At 38.2% G+C, this 17,079-nt stretch overlaps 1 protein-coding gene across 1 annotated transcript in view; it reads left to right on the top strand.

Moving 5' to 3' along the window:
* Window positions 1-17,079, top strand: part of LOC125228594 (LIM domain only protein 3-like) — a 102,845-nt gene that overhangs the window by 69,174 nt on the left and 16,592 nt on the right. The window contains exon 4 of the mRNA XM_048133222.1: window positions 16,387-16,618. Within this exon, the coding sequence (XP_047989179.1) occupies window positions 16,387-16,618 (232 nt within the window). The remainder of the gene's footprint in view (window positions 1-16,386; window positions 16,619-17,079) is intronic.

Genomic DNA, 17,079 nt, shown 5'->3' on the forward strand with positions numbered 1-17,079 from the left:
TTGTCGAATTCATGAAATCTCTAGTTATTAATGCAAAACCCGCATTTGGTTAAATCTAATTAGTGCCCGCATAATGGAATATCGCAGCGGTGCAATCAGGCCCGTGCTTAATTAATAATAAGTGACCGACGACTAAAACTAAATATATTATCTATGCATCGTGGTAAAAGGGCTTATGGCGTGAAATAAAATTTTCAGCTCTTAATTGCATTTTCGGAAACCAAAATACCAGTGCTCAACACGTCAATGCCCAGTAGATGACACCTTTTTGCCACATCAAATCGAAAGTTGCATCTACTGTGAGTGCTGGTACTTGAACCTTACTATAGATAGAGTGGACCTTGGCTTCCGACATGAAACCTGGCCCGAACATGTGGATACAAATTATCTCTAGATACGACATACATGTGACATAAAAGTATGTGTGCATGGAGTTCATTTCTGACGTGCGTAATGTTCGAATAGGGCCGACAAACAAATACATACTTCTTCATCCTAAGCTTGTCCAATTTTTGCAGCGCAGCTTGCTGAAATATTTTTGAAAATTCACAAATATTTAAAGGCAATATTCCAATTTGGTATAAATATCTGAGCGTACGCGTGGTACCATTGCGAACGCCTAAGGATCCTAATGACTATTTGAAAATTAGTAAGTTTGTGCATAAGCCCATTTACCATGCAGCCAAATATATGAATATACAGAACAGCTGTAACCGCAATCATTATACAAATCCATTAGTACCGCACGTTAGAACTCGATGCGATATCACGTTTCCGCGTCGACTTATATATTACTTTAAAAGGACATGGCAAATCTAAAATGGTGTCCAATAACACCGCAATGCACGGATGTGAGCCAAGCGTGCAGTCTATGCGTCCAATCGCACGCGATGCGAACTCGTCAACGAATCGTGTTGTAGCTTTCCATCAAATGAGAATGTTCAGTTGAGGACTGGTCTGGCCTAGTCGGTAGCTCGGTAGTGATGCCTAGTGCTACGCTGCGGTCCTGGGTTCGAATCCCGGTGTGCACAGATATTTGTTCCTGAGTCATGGATGTTGATGGACGTCGTTGTCTGAATAACCCACAACACAAACCTTCTTGAGCTTACCGTGGGACTCAGTCAATCTGTCTGTGTTATTTATTGATTGCCTTATCCTTACTTGTGAAATCTTCGCGTTTCCGTAATGAATTCGGACACGGATTCCGTTTTTAATTTACGTTATTCGCGGTGTTCTTTCGTGAGAATAGTATAATTAATTAAAGATGATTGCTATCGCAATCTTTATGGCAATTAGTGTTTGATTGGCTTGGCTAAAGCAAGTGTAGAAAACTGACGATCCTTTCGTCGTTACTTTTGTTGCGTTCATTTTAAATTCTACGGGCATAATGTAGGAAGGGCAGGAGATTGAAAACCCTTTTATTCTGACTACTTATTCCAAGGATTTATACAAATTCGTTCTTAATCATGAGACCATGCGCTGCCTCTGCGGCCCTATCATAATCTGGAAATTGCTGGATCTGCCGGGCAAGCACTTTATTTCTATACTGGGCCAGCTGATACGAGTACCCTGGACACCCTGTCATAGTTGATAAATCTGCAACTTTAACTAATATACGACTGACACTTAATAAGACATAAAACCACGGATTATTAATAATTTACTAACGTAACAGATTCCTCACTTTCCCGCAAAACGACAAATACCTACGCTTTATTTAACTAAAAACTACGCGTAAATAATAGGTACGCGCCACCATGCGACTGTATACACTAGTAGGTACGCGCCATGCGACTATACACAGGTGGGCGCGTGGTGCCTCTCGGCCACTTGTTACCTCGAGGCAACTGCTAGCAGGTAGAATGATTCGATGTATTTTCAAGACAAAATTGAGTTCGTTTTACTTTCAATTTCTCAATTTCAAAGGATTAAATGATAAATATTGTTTAATGGGCCTAAAGTACAAGATATTAGGAACTTAAATTTACTGCATTTATGAGAGTGAGCTTATCAAATTGTACATAATAAGATCTCCGAAATCAGTGCTTCACGCGGTTTTTCCTAAACGAGCATCAGAAAAAAAATATTACCAATTGAATAAGCTTTTTCTTTCATATGTTTTTTGTTTAACCTACGGTTAATAACATGTTCTAACTGAAACAAGGACTGTTTTTTAGTATGGGTAAAGTGTACAATTTTATCGTTGAATATTGCGCATTTTACAATATATCGCCATTTTTTGTCATAGCGCTCTTAACGCGCAACCGCGAGCGAGTGACATAGGCCTGATAATACTGACTCACGCACCATTAGCTCAAGAATATTATTAAGCCATTAAGGCCGTCGAAGAAAATTCAGAAACTATTAAAAAATACATATTTAGCACGCATTCTGCGTTATCTCGAGTCTGTAATTGGCGTGGCATTTACAAGAATAGTCGGAGATGGAGATAGCGAGTTAATTGTACGCAGTCAACGATTGTAAATTGTACACTCAACAACACAGATGTGAAGACAAAGTGCCAAATATGTGTATACAGAACTTCATTATCTGTACATTAAGGTGTGTATACATGTTTTAGGCACTTTGTTCACATCTGTGTTGTTGATTGTACAGAATTGCAACCCGCGTCACGACGGCTCATTACGATAGCGCGCTGAAACGATTTAATTCAAATTTATACATTTTAAGACTTAAAGGGACTATCTTTTCATACAAACGTAGTTTAGTTATAGTTTCCATTTTCTTCACTGAATATATTTATATTATAAAAAATATTTACAATACAGTTGTACTATTAACTGCGGCTATGCTCTTATGTTTGAGTTTTCGAATTATTATTATAAGCATTCTAAATTGTTATACAACCCGTTTTTCGCTTCTACTTTTTTGTAGGTATTAATAAAAAAACTGATAAAAGACCAACTTAGCCTTCGTAAATACCTACGAGTATACGTCAAATTATGCAAACAATAATTTCATGTCATATTCTAATCTACCTTCGGGTTGGAAGGTCAGATGGCAGTCGCTTTCGTAAAAATTAGTGCTTACGCCAAATCTTGGGATTAGTTGTCAAAGCGGACCCCAGGCTTCCATGAGCCGTGGTAAATGCCGGGATAACACAAGGAGGATGATGACTCTAATCTACCTAATACCTGCACACAGTAATACCTGATGTATGAGTTATTAGCATATCCAATTCTCAAGCCAATGAACGAAAGCGTGCAGCCAATACAATTCCGATATAATGTAGGTCCGTCAAATATAAATAGGAGAATAAAGCCCCCGGAATTTAATTGAATACGAGGAATGTTTGCAGTGTTTGCACTCGCATGGTTTAATGGCAATGCGATCGTATGCAGATATAATCGCCCTTCATGACTGTTTGTCCGTCAAGCTACACTTGATCTCTTGGTCAGTTTATAAGAGCTAGTCTTTCAATTTTTTTATACCTCAATAACAGCTTATCTTGTTCAGTCCATAAAAATAAGGGTTCTAGGTTTTTGTTGGATATTTTTAGACCCAGCATTGCCGCGAGAGTATGTCGCCGCGAGATAGACTACCCGTCCTTATGTCATTAATACAGTTAGAAGAAAACGTTTTACTCTTCAACGCGCAGCTAATTGGCGCCGAATCAAACATTACCTATTGCTGTGACAAAGGCACAGACACGCCACACTTTACAGTGAATTTGAAAAGCTAACTTTTGTGCCTTCCTACGCTAGGCAATGCCTGTCCCGTAGGAAATCAAATTACAATTAACCGAGTTACAATTACAGACGCGAATTAGTACAGAAATATAATAGATTTGCTTACATATCTAAGTTCTAATTGTCCAAAACATCACATCACACCTATGCTAACCACCGTTGTATTAATTAACAGACTCAAAATCATCAGGGTTTATATTCTTTAATTTTCCTCGAATTATATAAATAAACAGTAAGTAATCTGAAATAGCAAAAGGCCATCGCTAGTCCCGGAAGTTTCCGTAAGAAAGGACTTTCAGAACAAAAGGTCATTACAGATTCCATTTAGATCTCATGTTTAGAAGCGAATTCGCCGGGAAATTAGAAAATTAATTTAAAGTTAGTAGAGTAGTGCGGCGAGAGAAATCGCGGGACGTATCCCAGTCAACGGAGCTTAATTGTGTAGTTCAACTCGATAAGGGTATTTTTTTTAAATGTTGAACCATTGAATTCGTGTATTTGTTTTAATATTTTGTCCAGTACTGGGTATTTTAATGATTATATAATATTTAATTGAAAATTAGTCAATTCCACTTCATCAAATTTTTTATCGATAGTACTTCAAAATAGCATTTTGCCCTTTTTCTGTATCTGTTCGAGTGATGAAATCTAACGCTCACTATAAAAAGAAACGGCTCCTTGGGTTAATATTATAGCTAAATATTATAGGACATTCTTACACAGCTTGACTGAGTCCCACGGTAAGCTCAAGAAGGCTAATATCATCCAAAATTAGCATTACATGTTCTATTTCGTTAGGTAATATATATTATGCTCTGAGAACTATATTTAAATTGAACCAAAATATTTTTTTCAGTACAGATGGTGTTTTTTTACGCACTAGTGCGAGAAGTGGTTCATTATATGCCAGGTCGGACTTCGGAGGCTCATCTGTACTGAAAAACGTCGTACGATACACGTGCGAAAAGGAAATTCGTAACTCGTGTCGATTTAAAACACTCCCTTCGGTCGTGTTTTAATTTATCGCTACTCGTTTCGAACTTCCTTTTTTACGCACTTGTATCGTAATGTACTATTTCTAAGAACGGCTATTTTTTTCTTCAAGGAGCTACTGGTGCCCTCGGAAAGTTTTCAAAGTTTTCCAAAGTAATTCTGTATAATTTTGTATGGGACCATTTTGTATGGGACCTTACATATTCGATTCCATGCGAAATCAAAAATTCCTCTTAAAAAAAATGTTTCCGCCGCGCCGTTCTTTGAAAACTTTTCTCAATATTCACACCTCTGCGACTGGCGTACGCCGCGTCGCGCCGAAATAGCAATATTATGCTCGCACCATTGTCGCTCCTCTCACGCCAAAATAAATTACTTTTCATCCATTTCCGGGTTTCTTTTCATCCCGCCTTAATACGGCGCCGGCCGTGTTGGCTGCATTAATACTGCCCGGGCAGTTCGGTAGCCAAGACTCTATCAAATTCCCGGCCCGGTAATAAAACGAAAATAATACGCTTCTCCCACCAGCCGATATTTATGTGCCCACCACATATTAACTCACCTTTTATTGGTTTACCGTATGAAGGTAATTGGTTCCCCGCTATTGCGAATAAAATTACATGGTAAGTCTTTATCCGATATTTAATATTGGAATAAACCGCTGAAGGCCGTGGCTCTCAGCACCCCTAGCACATGATTGCCGCGGGAGTATGTCGCCGCGAGATAGATCACACGTCTTCTTCTAATCGTATTAATGACATAAGGACGGGTAGTCTATCTCGCGGCGAGATACTCTCGTGGCAATCATGTGCTAACCCTGCAGAGCTTGGTACTCCGATCGAAGGTTAGAGAGATTTTAACACTTTCGAAACCGGGCTCTACGCGGCGCTACGACATTTTCGCTACATACGGGGAAACCCAAGTAATCGGCTACGCTTCTACGAGCGGTGTACCCGACAGTCGGGTTCTTGGTAGCGAAAGTGTTAAACTCTCAGATTTTGCGCTCAACTTATGAATATTTTAGTGATGAAAGCACAGTAGGCCTAGCACATGATTGCCGAGAGAGTATGTCGCCGCGAGATAGATCACACGTCTTGTTCTAACTGTATTAATGACATAAGGACGGGTAGTCTATCTCGCGGCGACATACTCCCGCGGCAATCATGTGCTAACCCTGCTGATGTCATATATACCATAGATCAAGCAAACGTATCTACTTAGCGTGTCAAATTAATTCAGTAAAATCCACTGAGTTGTCCGTCTTTCCTCGCAGCTTGCAGCTTTCGGGCGTCAATTTTTGTAAGTTGAAGTCAACTAAAACATAATAAATGCCTCGTTACGTGATATTTCATTGCAACAACACAAAAATAATGAACACTCAAGAGCCTGAGACATATTTAAAGTAACAACTTCAGTGACACGCTCGGCCGCCGTATAAATAAGCAGATGGACTTGTTTCTTATATCTGATGAAAGGGTAGGTAGTATATGTGAGAGTTAGTGTATGTTCACTTTATTAAAATCTGACTTATTTATCTGACAACCCTCAAGCGGTTTAGACAGTGTAAAATCGACCCATCTGCATCATAAGTATATTCTCAAAGACGAGATTTCTTATGCAAGATCAAAAGCTCGATAAGAAACTAAATGGAGTCTTTGAATTTGGAATAATTAATTGGTTATTCTATATGCTTTTGTAACAGTAGTATAATCCAAGATGCATGTAACCAACACCGTAGAGTTTGCGTATTTTCCAGCTTGCTGGCCTTAAATATTGGTAAATTTAAACGGGCAACCTGTCCCCGTAGCCGAATGACATTTCTTCGGCGCGGAACGCCACCAAAACGCCGCAGAAGTGTAGTCTGGCTGGTGCAGTAATACGCAAGAGCGATAGAGATAGATAGCTACGAAAGATTATCGTGAGCGTTTCGTGAGCGTTTGTGCATTCGGCTTCGCATACAGGATGCTGCTAGAATCTCAAGGCGATCGCATCGCGAGGGCTGGCGTGATGCTCAGGTAGGCAAGTATGGTCGATAAATAATCAGGTGCCATAGCCGAATGGCATTTCTGCGACCCGAAACGAAAAAGAAACGCCGCAAAAGGTAGTCTGGTTCTGTCGCGCCAATAAGGATGAGAGATAGAGATAGATATCTACTAGCGTTTCGTTTCGTGAGCGTTTCGTGAGCTACGCACCCTGGCCGTCTCTATCCCACTTACAAATAGTTCGGCCTGATATTTTATCATTTATCGCGCGACCATGCTTGCCTGGCTGGACGCGTAAAGTGGCATACTCATTTTGAGTCATCGCGCCACCATCGCGCCAACAAAGTGTCTCTTTCTTGGTCATATTTATAACAACAACATTTTGCACACTAGGTAGTTATTTGAAAGCGTTAGCGCAATAACTATATGAGTTTTAAGAGCTTACAGAAGCTTCGAAAGCCACATGCATCTTTTACTCCAAATAAGGCATAATTACACTGACTGAGAAAAATGCCCACAATTCGCTAAACTTCCTAGTAGGCTTTAGTTTAGTCTACTGCATCGATAATATCGAACCATTGGAACGGGCCCCGTAATTACGCCATTACACCTGGAATGGGCATAACAGCGCGACGTCGCGTTCTTCGAAGTACTTCGATTGTGGTTACGATGACATGCTGCGGACAAGAAAAGTGCGTTTTATGAGCGTCCCGTTTACTACAACTTGGACAAATAGCATACATATCGTCACTACTTTAAAAAAAAACTTGTATCTTCGTCTGTCAGTGAAAAGAAAACTGTAGTAAGTATGTATAGAATGCATATGACTTACTGCGTTTTAACTTTGAGAAGCAGCGTGAGATACGAGATTTTTTCAAAGTAGTGACGATATTGTACTGCTTCAGAGTTATCGAGTATCCTATACCTAGGGTCGGGGGTGCAAACACGGTGCAAATCACCTCGTATTATAATTTCATTATACAATATACGCTATTTATAATCCGTTTCCGTAATTTTTCATTCAACCATTGCAACCGAAACAATGGTTACTTATTAAAATGTAGTAGGTATGTACATATATTTATGTTGTCTGGGTACCCACAAAACTAGTCTTCTTGAACTTATCGTGGGACTCAGTTAATCTGTATAAGAACGTCCTATAATATTTCCTTTACATATTTATGTATTCATAACAGAAGAAGTCCGGTTTCTCATCTATCCTGCTAGTTTTCGACCTATACGTTTATGCATGCACATATTTTTCCTCAAATACATTAGCGTTGGTTATGTGGCAATTAAGCGCGCAATGTTTTCTTTTTATCGACTAAGCGGGTTTTTATCGCAAGAATTTCCTACAGTCACCGTCAGAAATATCTAAGCGCTCGAGGTGTTCAAAACGTCTGATCGCGCACTCTAACGCCTTGTCGATATAGGCGTGTTCAGATATTGTGAGCACGTTGGCCGTTTAGATATTTCTGATCGCTGTTTAGGTAGATAGATAAGGAAGGGCTATTATTTGATTAAGGCATGGCATTTCAAATACCCAACCGTCTTGGGAAACAAGAATCCTAGTAAATGGATAATAAACGTGAAATGGGCGTGAAGAGAATTGTCACAGTTAATACAATGACACGGGTAATAATATTTAGTTAATCGATATGAAAGAAAACTTTATTATGACTTTTATAAGCAATAAAATTATTAAGTAAAAGTAGACAAACTTAAAAATTACTATGGTTGTTTAAAACTGTCGTCATTAGATTAACAAGAGGCTGGTAACTTGTTGGCGTTATTTAGGGCCCATTTAGACGGTACGAGAACTCGCATACGAGTTTTTTACATTGCGGTATTTGATGGCTGTGCAAAATCGTATGTACCCTCAACATCCCGCAATGTAACTAAAATCGCATACGAGTTCGCACGCCGTCTAAATCAGGTCTTAGTCAGGAACTGGGTAGTGAGAGGTCTTATTTTTTCTAGTAATTATAAGAAAAATACATCTAAAATGCTGCCCATTTGTACAATCAGCTGCAGAGAAAAGTAGACCCCCTTGCATACAAATTTGTATGGCAGGGGGTCCCCTTTTTTCTGCAGCTGACTGTACTAAGCTGATACAAGAAATATGAGTTTATGTCGCAGTAAACTACATTATCACTGCTAAAATCGGAAAGCGGCCATCACCACAACACACACTTCTGAAAATACCCACAACAAATAATTATATCCCAAAAGAGTTCATAATCACGTCACAGTATAAAAAGGAGTACTCGTTTTAAACCGTCCCGTGATCACGTTATACCCAATCAAAATGAAAAATAGTACGTTCAACTCTGGCGAAGACATTTCATTTGATCCACCATAACATGTCTTAGAACCTTACACGAAACGGAGCCAATTACCCGATCAAATAATTACGCGTTCGTTATTCGTAAACAAAACAATAATTAGAAGACGGGTAGCTGAAACCCAATAACCTCCCTCCGGGCGATCCCTCGCTAATTACGACACGGGGGGCCGTGCGTCATCTTTATTATTTTATTATTAACGACGTCATTAATATTGTCCAATTAACTTTATTGTCGCGACGGCTTCGATAAACGAGACCATAGAGAAATGAGAATAGAGCACTCGGTATACATTAGTTTTCGTATCAAAACCATTTTCATCATAGTCGACATCTTGCTTTATTTTCAATTTATTTTTAAAGGATGTTTATATAATGGTACCTATTAAAAAGTGTCCACATTATAGTGCCGTTCCTTTTATTAAATCAATATTTATTATGTAAGAAAACATAACTTACATTATGTTGTTACTTTTTAATTTGGACTCTTTTTTGCCAGGCTGCTGTAAAGAAATGGAAACAAATTCTAGTGACTAGTGAATACTCTATTCTTACTTACTCTCTATACTCTTACAGATGAGTAATGTCCACCTAGTTGCCCTTCAATTGGTCCTTCGTTGGCCCATTTCTATTTTGAGAATATATCTCATAGCATAACAGTAAAACCTAGGCACTGTGAAACTAAAGGTATCCTGCAGCGGCGTGCACCACAAACGGACTGAAAACATCAGTCGAAGATCTTGTCAACTTACACGTAGTGTCAAATTAATAATGAAATCATGATCAACTAGATGTCGTTTACGCAAATAAATATAATTTTGAAACGAAAACTGATGTATGGAGTGAGTTGAGTAGGTCCTCTATTCCTACTTATTACTCTATGCCGATACGTCGCATGTGATAGGTCGAGACTCGAGATGAGTAACGTCCACCTAGTTACCCCTTCAATTGGTCCTTGATTGGTTTGACGTGCCCATTATGGCGTGCCGATAAATTGGAACTGATTGTTTGATGTGGCGACATATTGATTTGTTTTCTATATCGGTTACATTACGGAGCATTTGCAACGTCCTTTTACGCTTTATAGGACGGTTATATCTAGCTTCTTCACCCAATGGGCTGCGTTCACAACAGGGCTGAGCAAGTCCAGGGAGTGGCCAGTGTATTTCCTCTTTAGGCAGTCATGAATTATGTGATGTATTGTCTGGGCAGAGGCTCCGCAGTCACAGATAGATATAAAATTGTAGTCCTTAAGTTGATAATAGTTTGTTAGTAAGCGACCAGTTTATAGCCATACGATTAAATAAATAGGACGGTTTGGATATTGATGATGAAGGCTTGCATTGTGGATTATTATTATTATTGTTTATTATAAATGGGCTTACTCTTGGCCACAGGCTAGCCAAAGGCAAAGACGTGGCCTACGATGGAGTGAGCTCGCCCAGAAGATGCCTGTTCACTCTTGATTTTAGACGCGTGCTCGATATTACTCATCATCATAAATTGTTAGTGCGTTTTCACATTATACGATCCTGTATATGTATTTTTATTATAAATTTACTTACCTACTCTTGGCCACAGACTAGACTAAAACAAAGACGTGGCTTAGGGCGTGGCGGCGGTTGTGGTATATCGGATGTAGGAAGGACCTTTAAAGGCAAAAACCAAAGATGGCGGCTTAAATATATGGGATATCGATCCTACATTCGATATCGGATCGTTTATTGTGAAAACGCACCTTCTTCTTCTTCTCAGCAAATTTCGTCCACTGCTGAACATAATTATTATGCCTCTTTCATGGATTTCCATTCCGTTCTATATGCGGCGGTTCTGTGCCAGGTCCATCAACTTACCTGTCCTAGATTTGGATACACGCACCTACCCTACCTATACCTAAATAGATATTGCATGGCGAGCATTGTACAATTTAACCTTTGCGTCTATAAAAGACCGAATAATTACAGAAATAAACTCTTTTAAAGCACCGCACAAACCTCTCACCAATTACAGTAGCATGCAACCCTACTAAGCCCGCCATCTGTCTGGCTCGAAGGATAACAACATAATTAAGTCTAAGGACGATTGAAATTAAAGCTCGGACCTAATGAATTCTCTTTGGCTGCACACGGGTGGGTAATTGTGCGTAATACGCTACTCATTATGTCTACACACGGTAGGGTTATGGACAGTATTTTGACTTCAGAGCGTATGCAAAAATAGGCCACGTTAGTCGTCTAAGAGCTCAAGACTACTCAACTCGTCCGAATCTGGTCAGGCCCCGTAGCCGAATGGCATTTCTCCGACGCCAAACGAAAGCGATACGCCGCTGGCTCTGTCGCGCCAATACGCAAGCGCGATAGAGATAGATATCTACTAGCGCTTCGTTTCGTGAGCGTTTAGTGAGCGATTGTGCCATTCGGCTAGCCACCCAGGTGCCGTAGCCGAATGGCGTTTCTGCGACGCGAAACGAAAACGAAACGCCGCGAAAGGTAGTCTGGCTCTGTCGCGCCAATACGCAAGAGTGATAGAAATAATTTTCATTGTTATGACCAGAATAGGAAATTAGTACTGTGTGGAGACTTTAACATTAATATCCTTGAAGATAGCAAACACAGTAAGGAATTTAAGAACATGCTTGAAAGTTTTAATATGAAGCTATCAGTTAATAAGCCTACACGTTTGAGCAGTGGCACCTGCATAGACAACATCATTCATAACGCTCGTGGCTGTACCGTTAATCTTCTCGAATTTGCTCTATCAGACCACAGTGCTCAGATTTTAAAATGCCCCGTGAAAAAATACTGCAAACTGAGATTTTGGTATGTTTTTAAGCGGGATTATTGCCAGGAGAATATATCTAAATTTTACTACTATTTAAGCAACATTAATTTTGATGAAATTTATTCTGCGCCTACCGCAAATGAATCATTTAATCATTTCATGGATATTTATAAACTCTTTTATGACCTTTGTTTCCCTTCTTTGCTAGTAAAAGTTTACACAACAAGGAAACCGAAATGGATCTCTCGAGGAATAAAACTATGCTGCAGAAATAAGAGAAAAATGCTTTGGATATACAGATCAACTAAGAGTGAAACCGATAAAACTAAATATAAAACCTACTCTAAAAAGCTAAAACAAATCATCCAACAAACGAAGAAGTGTCAAAATAATTATAAAATTTCAACAGCTAACAATAAAGCTAAAGCCACCTGGCAAATTATAAATGACTCCAAGGCTTACTTCCCAAAGCAAAGTATTACAGCTATTCTAGCGGATGGTCAAAAAGAATTTGATGCAAAAATAATTACTGAAAAATTTAACGATTTTTTTGTAAATCAAGTTAAAGATAACCCTAATATATCCGCAAAAACAACTTTATCGCGAGCATATAGCAAACACAATTCCATGTTCATGCAACCAACGGATGCAAATGAAATTTTTAAAACAATTATTAGTCTTAAAAATACACCTAGTACAGGCTATGATGATATCACAACCAGCATAGTAAAGTTAACAGCTCAAATTATTTCGCCATTATTAAGTTCTATTTTTAATAAATGTATAGAAGAAGGATCTTTTCCAGACAAGTTAAAAGTAAGTATCATTAAACCACTCTTCAAAAAAGGTGACCAATTAGACATGAATTCCTATAGACCTTGTTAACAATATTCTCAAAAATTTTCGAAAAGGTAATCCATGACCGACTATACAAATACTTTGAAGTCAATTCTATCTTATGTGATGAACAGAAAGGCTTTAGAAAAAAATTATCAATAAACATGGCTATATATGACTTTCTACAAAAAATATACACTAGAATGGATGATAGTGTCCCAGTTTTTGCTATCTTCATAGATATGACCAAAGCATTTGACTACGTTGACCACAAAATACTACTGGACAAATTGTATTTATACGGTGTTAGAGGCAATGTGTACAATCTGATTAAATCATACCTTACAGGTCGAACACAGCGCACTAATATAACAAGAATATCTACTCACACTAAAACCGAATTAGACTTTCTCTCTGATGAAAAAACAGTTGCGCACGGAGTGCCACAAGGTAGTATTTTGGGCCCCTTACTTTTTCTAGTATACATAAATGACCTTCCAGGAGCTATCATACATCCGACAGTCCTGTATGCGGATGATTTCACGGTAGTGCTTACACAAAAAAATCAAATAATTAGCTGCCTTGAATCAATAGTACATTGGCTAGAGAAAAATAACTTGAAAATTAATTTGCAAAAAACCACAATAATGAGTTTTAGCCAAAGAAAAACGGAGGATAGCGCTACTGTAGTATTTAAAGATACAAACATCTCAATCACACATAGTACTAAGTTCTTAGGACTACTCATAGACGATAAAATGAATTGGGCGACTCATACTGATAGTCTCTGTAACAAACTAATGAAATATTCGTATACCCTATATATGCTTAGTAAAACTGTAAATCGCGATGCTGTTATGTCTGCCTATCACGGCTATGTATCTTCTGCACTACGATACGGTATCATTTTCTGGGGGAACTCTAGCCAAGCCGACGATGTTCTCAAAGCACAAAAACGATGCGTAAGATCGATCTGTAAGTTGAGATATAATGCCAGCTGCCGACCACACTTTAAGCAACTACACCTACTAACTGTGCCTGCTTTATACATTTTAGAGACAGTATTGTTTGTACGAAAAAATTTACACCTTTACACACGTGTTGCAAGCGTAAGACATTGTGATAAACTTTACCCTGTTCCTGGCAAATCAGCTCTTTTCCAGAAGAGCATTTTCTCAATGGCGCCGAAAATCTATAACGGTTTGCCTAAATCATTAAGGTTGGTAAATGATGAAGTCGTTTTTAAGAAATTGTTAATTAAGTTTTTGCATGAGCACTGTTTTTATTCAATGAAGGAATTTTTTAATATTAAGGAATGACTTTTATGACAACGATTATTCAAATTAATTACTTGATATAATATTACCTAATTTAATTATTTATTTTGACCTCAGATAATTTTATAACTTTAATTTTGTATTGTAAATATGATGTAAATAGTTTTGTAAATATTAATGTTTTAATTTAGGTAGGTATTTTTATAATTTGCATGCCATATGGGTCAATGCACTGATACCATGTATATATTTCCACCATTATACTATGATGTACGTGCTAAAATGCAAATAAAAGTTTTGAAGTTTGAAGTTTGAAATAAATATCTACGAGCGTTTCGTTTCGTGAGCGTTTTGTGAGCGTTTGTGCCATTTGGCTACGTACCCAGCTTGGACAAGATAAGGTTTTAGAGAGCAATGGCATACATGCTGGTAAGCTCGTAACGTGAGTTTAATTATTTACTCACCAGCTCACCAGACCTATAATAGGTTTAGTATAAATCTATTTGTATCTACAAGATTTCCGGTTTAAGTTGAGTATTTATCGTTAGTTTTGATTTGAAATTTAATTTCGTGGGTCTATTGCAACCATGCAGTATTCTTAAAAAAAAACTCAATTTGCGTAGGAAAGTACAATCGACGGCCTAAACATGCCCTTTAAGAGCGCGGGCCCGTTTCTCGAAAGGTACAAGCCTTGTATTACAAGTGCGTGAACTGTCAAATCGTATGGGTTGTCATGGTCGCAAAAAAGACCACTCTGTAAAATTATCCTTTTGTATTTTATTCTTGCTTAGAATTTTTAGGACTAGAGGCCATGAGCTTTAAATTCGCGATTTTATCGAGTCAATGTGTGTTCCTTTATTTTAAAGCGAAACATGTAAACATACCTTCGTCGACACCACGTCATGATACTGGCAACAAAATCTTCACTGTCCCCGGTCTTGATTGTTTTCTACTGTCTAATTGGTCCAATTAATTCAGGCAGAGCCGCGCCGCGTGACACGGCGCCATTGACGTCACTGCGCGCACGCACAAGAAATGCAATTAATATAGCTTTTGTGACAGAAAAATACGGACAGCAAAAACTGTAGCACGCTGTAGTGACATGAGAATACAAGTAAGAAAAACAAAATGATTAAAGCGAGTGTAGTGTCTAATTTTGTATTCAATAAATAATGAGCGTGAAATGCAATATTTATCTACTTGAGCCAGAAAATATATATGCTTATGTAGGGATTTTTCAATGTATTTATATGGTGTATAGTACCTACGGGTTTCTATAATTCTTTAGGCTTTAGGAAAATTTGGGGTTACTTTGATGGTATTTGAACTATTTTGAACATTAAATTTACTGAAACTGTTCATGTGACTAGTTAGATCAATAAATATTCTTGGAAATTTACCATAGAAAATCGAGAATCCACTTACAGTATGACTTTAAAACTAAATTTTCAAAGTCGCCCCTGTGTTTTAAAGCTAACCCGGTTGACTACGTAATAATTATCTACATACACAACGTTTTCGATCGAACACTCCCGCCAACCGTGTTCACATAATTTTGGAATGACGTGATAATTCCGGAAGGCGGTACATTATTTCAAGTTAATTAACCTATAACTCGTTCATATACCGATCACTTTTTAAAGTAAATTACTTCTATAACTCGTTCTCAACGAAAATATGGAAAGGCCAAAAGCGAAAGGAAATTACATAGAACTGACCGATCATTTGCATATAGGGTATTGCATAAATTAAGCAATTAATCATTTCTCGACTCGACTTTAACATATACCTACAGCATGTATTTATAATATTTAGAGTATAACTTAAAAGTATGAACTTTTATATTTATAACTTTACTAGCTTTTGCCCGCGGCTTCGCTCGCGTTAGAAAGAGACAAAAAGTAGCCTATGTCACTCTCCATCCTTTCAACTAGCTCCACTTAAAAAATCACGTCAATTCGTTTTGCCGTGAAAGACGGACCAACAAACAGACACACACTTTCCGATTAATAATATTAGTATGGATACGAGTATACTTTATAGTGTATAACAATTAACTATTCTTTTTTATTATTATTATTTTTATAAATGGGCATACTCTTGGCCACAGACTAACCAAAGGCAGAGACGTGACCAGCGATGGAGAAAGAAAGAAATCTAGATAACTTTTGTGCTCAATTTTATTGTCAAATAATCTATTAAAGCAATTATCGAACTAAGCAATTTATTTAAAAATATAAGCATCTAATGTTTACAAGGTCTTTGCCATACCCAATGTTATCAACAATACTTTATTGTTCGACACAAGTCGTCTGGGTCATGATTTTAAAATCTGATGTCATGCAACGGCTGAAAATTTTACTATAAATATTGGAAGTTTGATACATAGGCGAGGCTGTTCCTATAGCTTGGTAAGACTCTTCTTACTTACTTACCAATTCAATAAAATCTCTTGCCCTCAGGTCAGCAGGATGAGAAGTACGCCCTCAGCAGCAGCGTAGCCAACACGGGCGGTGCGCGGCTCTGCGCGCAATGTGGCAAGGTCATCACAGAACGATTCCTCCTCAAGGCCATGGAACGCTTCTGGCACGAAGACTGCCTGAAGTGTGGCTGCTGTGACTGCCGATTGGGCGAAGTCGGTTCCAAGCTTTACTACAAGGCCGATCTCATGCTGTGCAAAAGGGACTATCTTAGGTAGGTTATTGTGAGCGCAGTGTGGCAAGGTTACAGAGAGGTTCCTCCTCAAGGCTATAGAGCGCTTCTGGCACGAAGACTGCCTGAAATTCGGCTGCTGCGGCTCTGGAAGAAGTCGGTTTCAAAATTTACTATAATACAAGGCCGATCATAAGATGAGCAAAAGCTCTGCAAAAGAGATCGTCTTAGGTTAGATAATTATACGTCAAATATATGTGCCCGTTGTGTAACTTGGTTAATTGGTGATCTCCTTAGGTTTGGCTCTAGAATGATTCCTAGTACTTAACTGCTGATCTTAGAGAATTGTGTATAAATATAGCAGTATAATCTGCTTAGGCATTCGACCCTAGTTCGGACCTGATGGCATATTACTCTTTTGTACTTTTGTGTACGACCAAAGTTATGGCTAAAAAAATTAATAAAAAAAATAAGTTTATTAACCTTCTGAATTTTATTGCGTG

The sequence above is a fragment of the Leguminivora glycinivorella genome, chromosome 8 (genome assembly GCF_023078275.1).
Source record: "Leguminivora glycinivorella isolate SPB_JAAS2020 chromosome 8, LegGlyc_1.1, whole genome shotgun sequence".
In the NCBI taxonomy this organism is placed as follows: domain Eukaryota; kingdom Metazoa; phylum Arthropoda; class Insecta; order Lepidoptera; family Tortricidae; genus Leguminivora; species Leguminivora glycinivorella.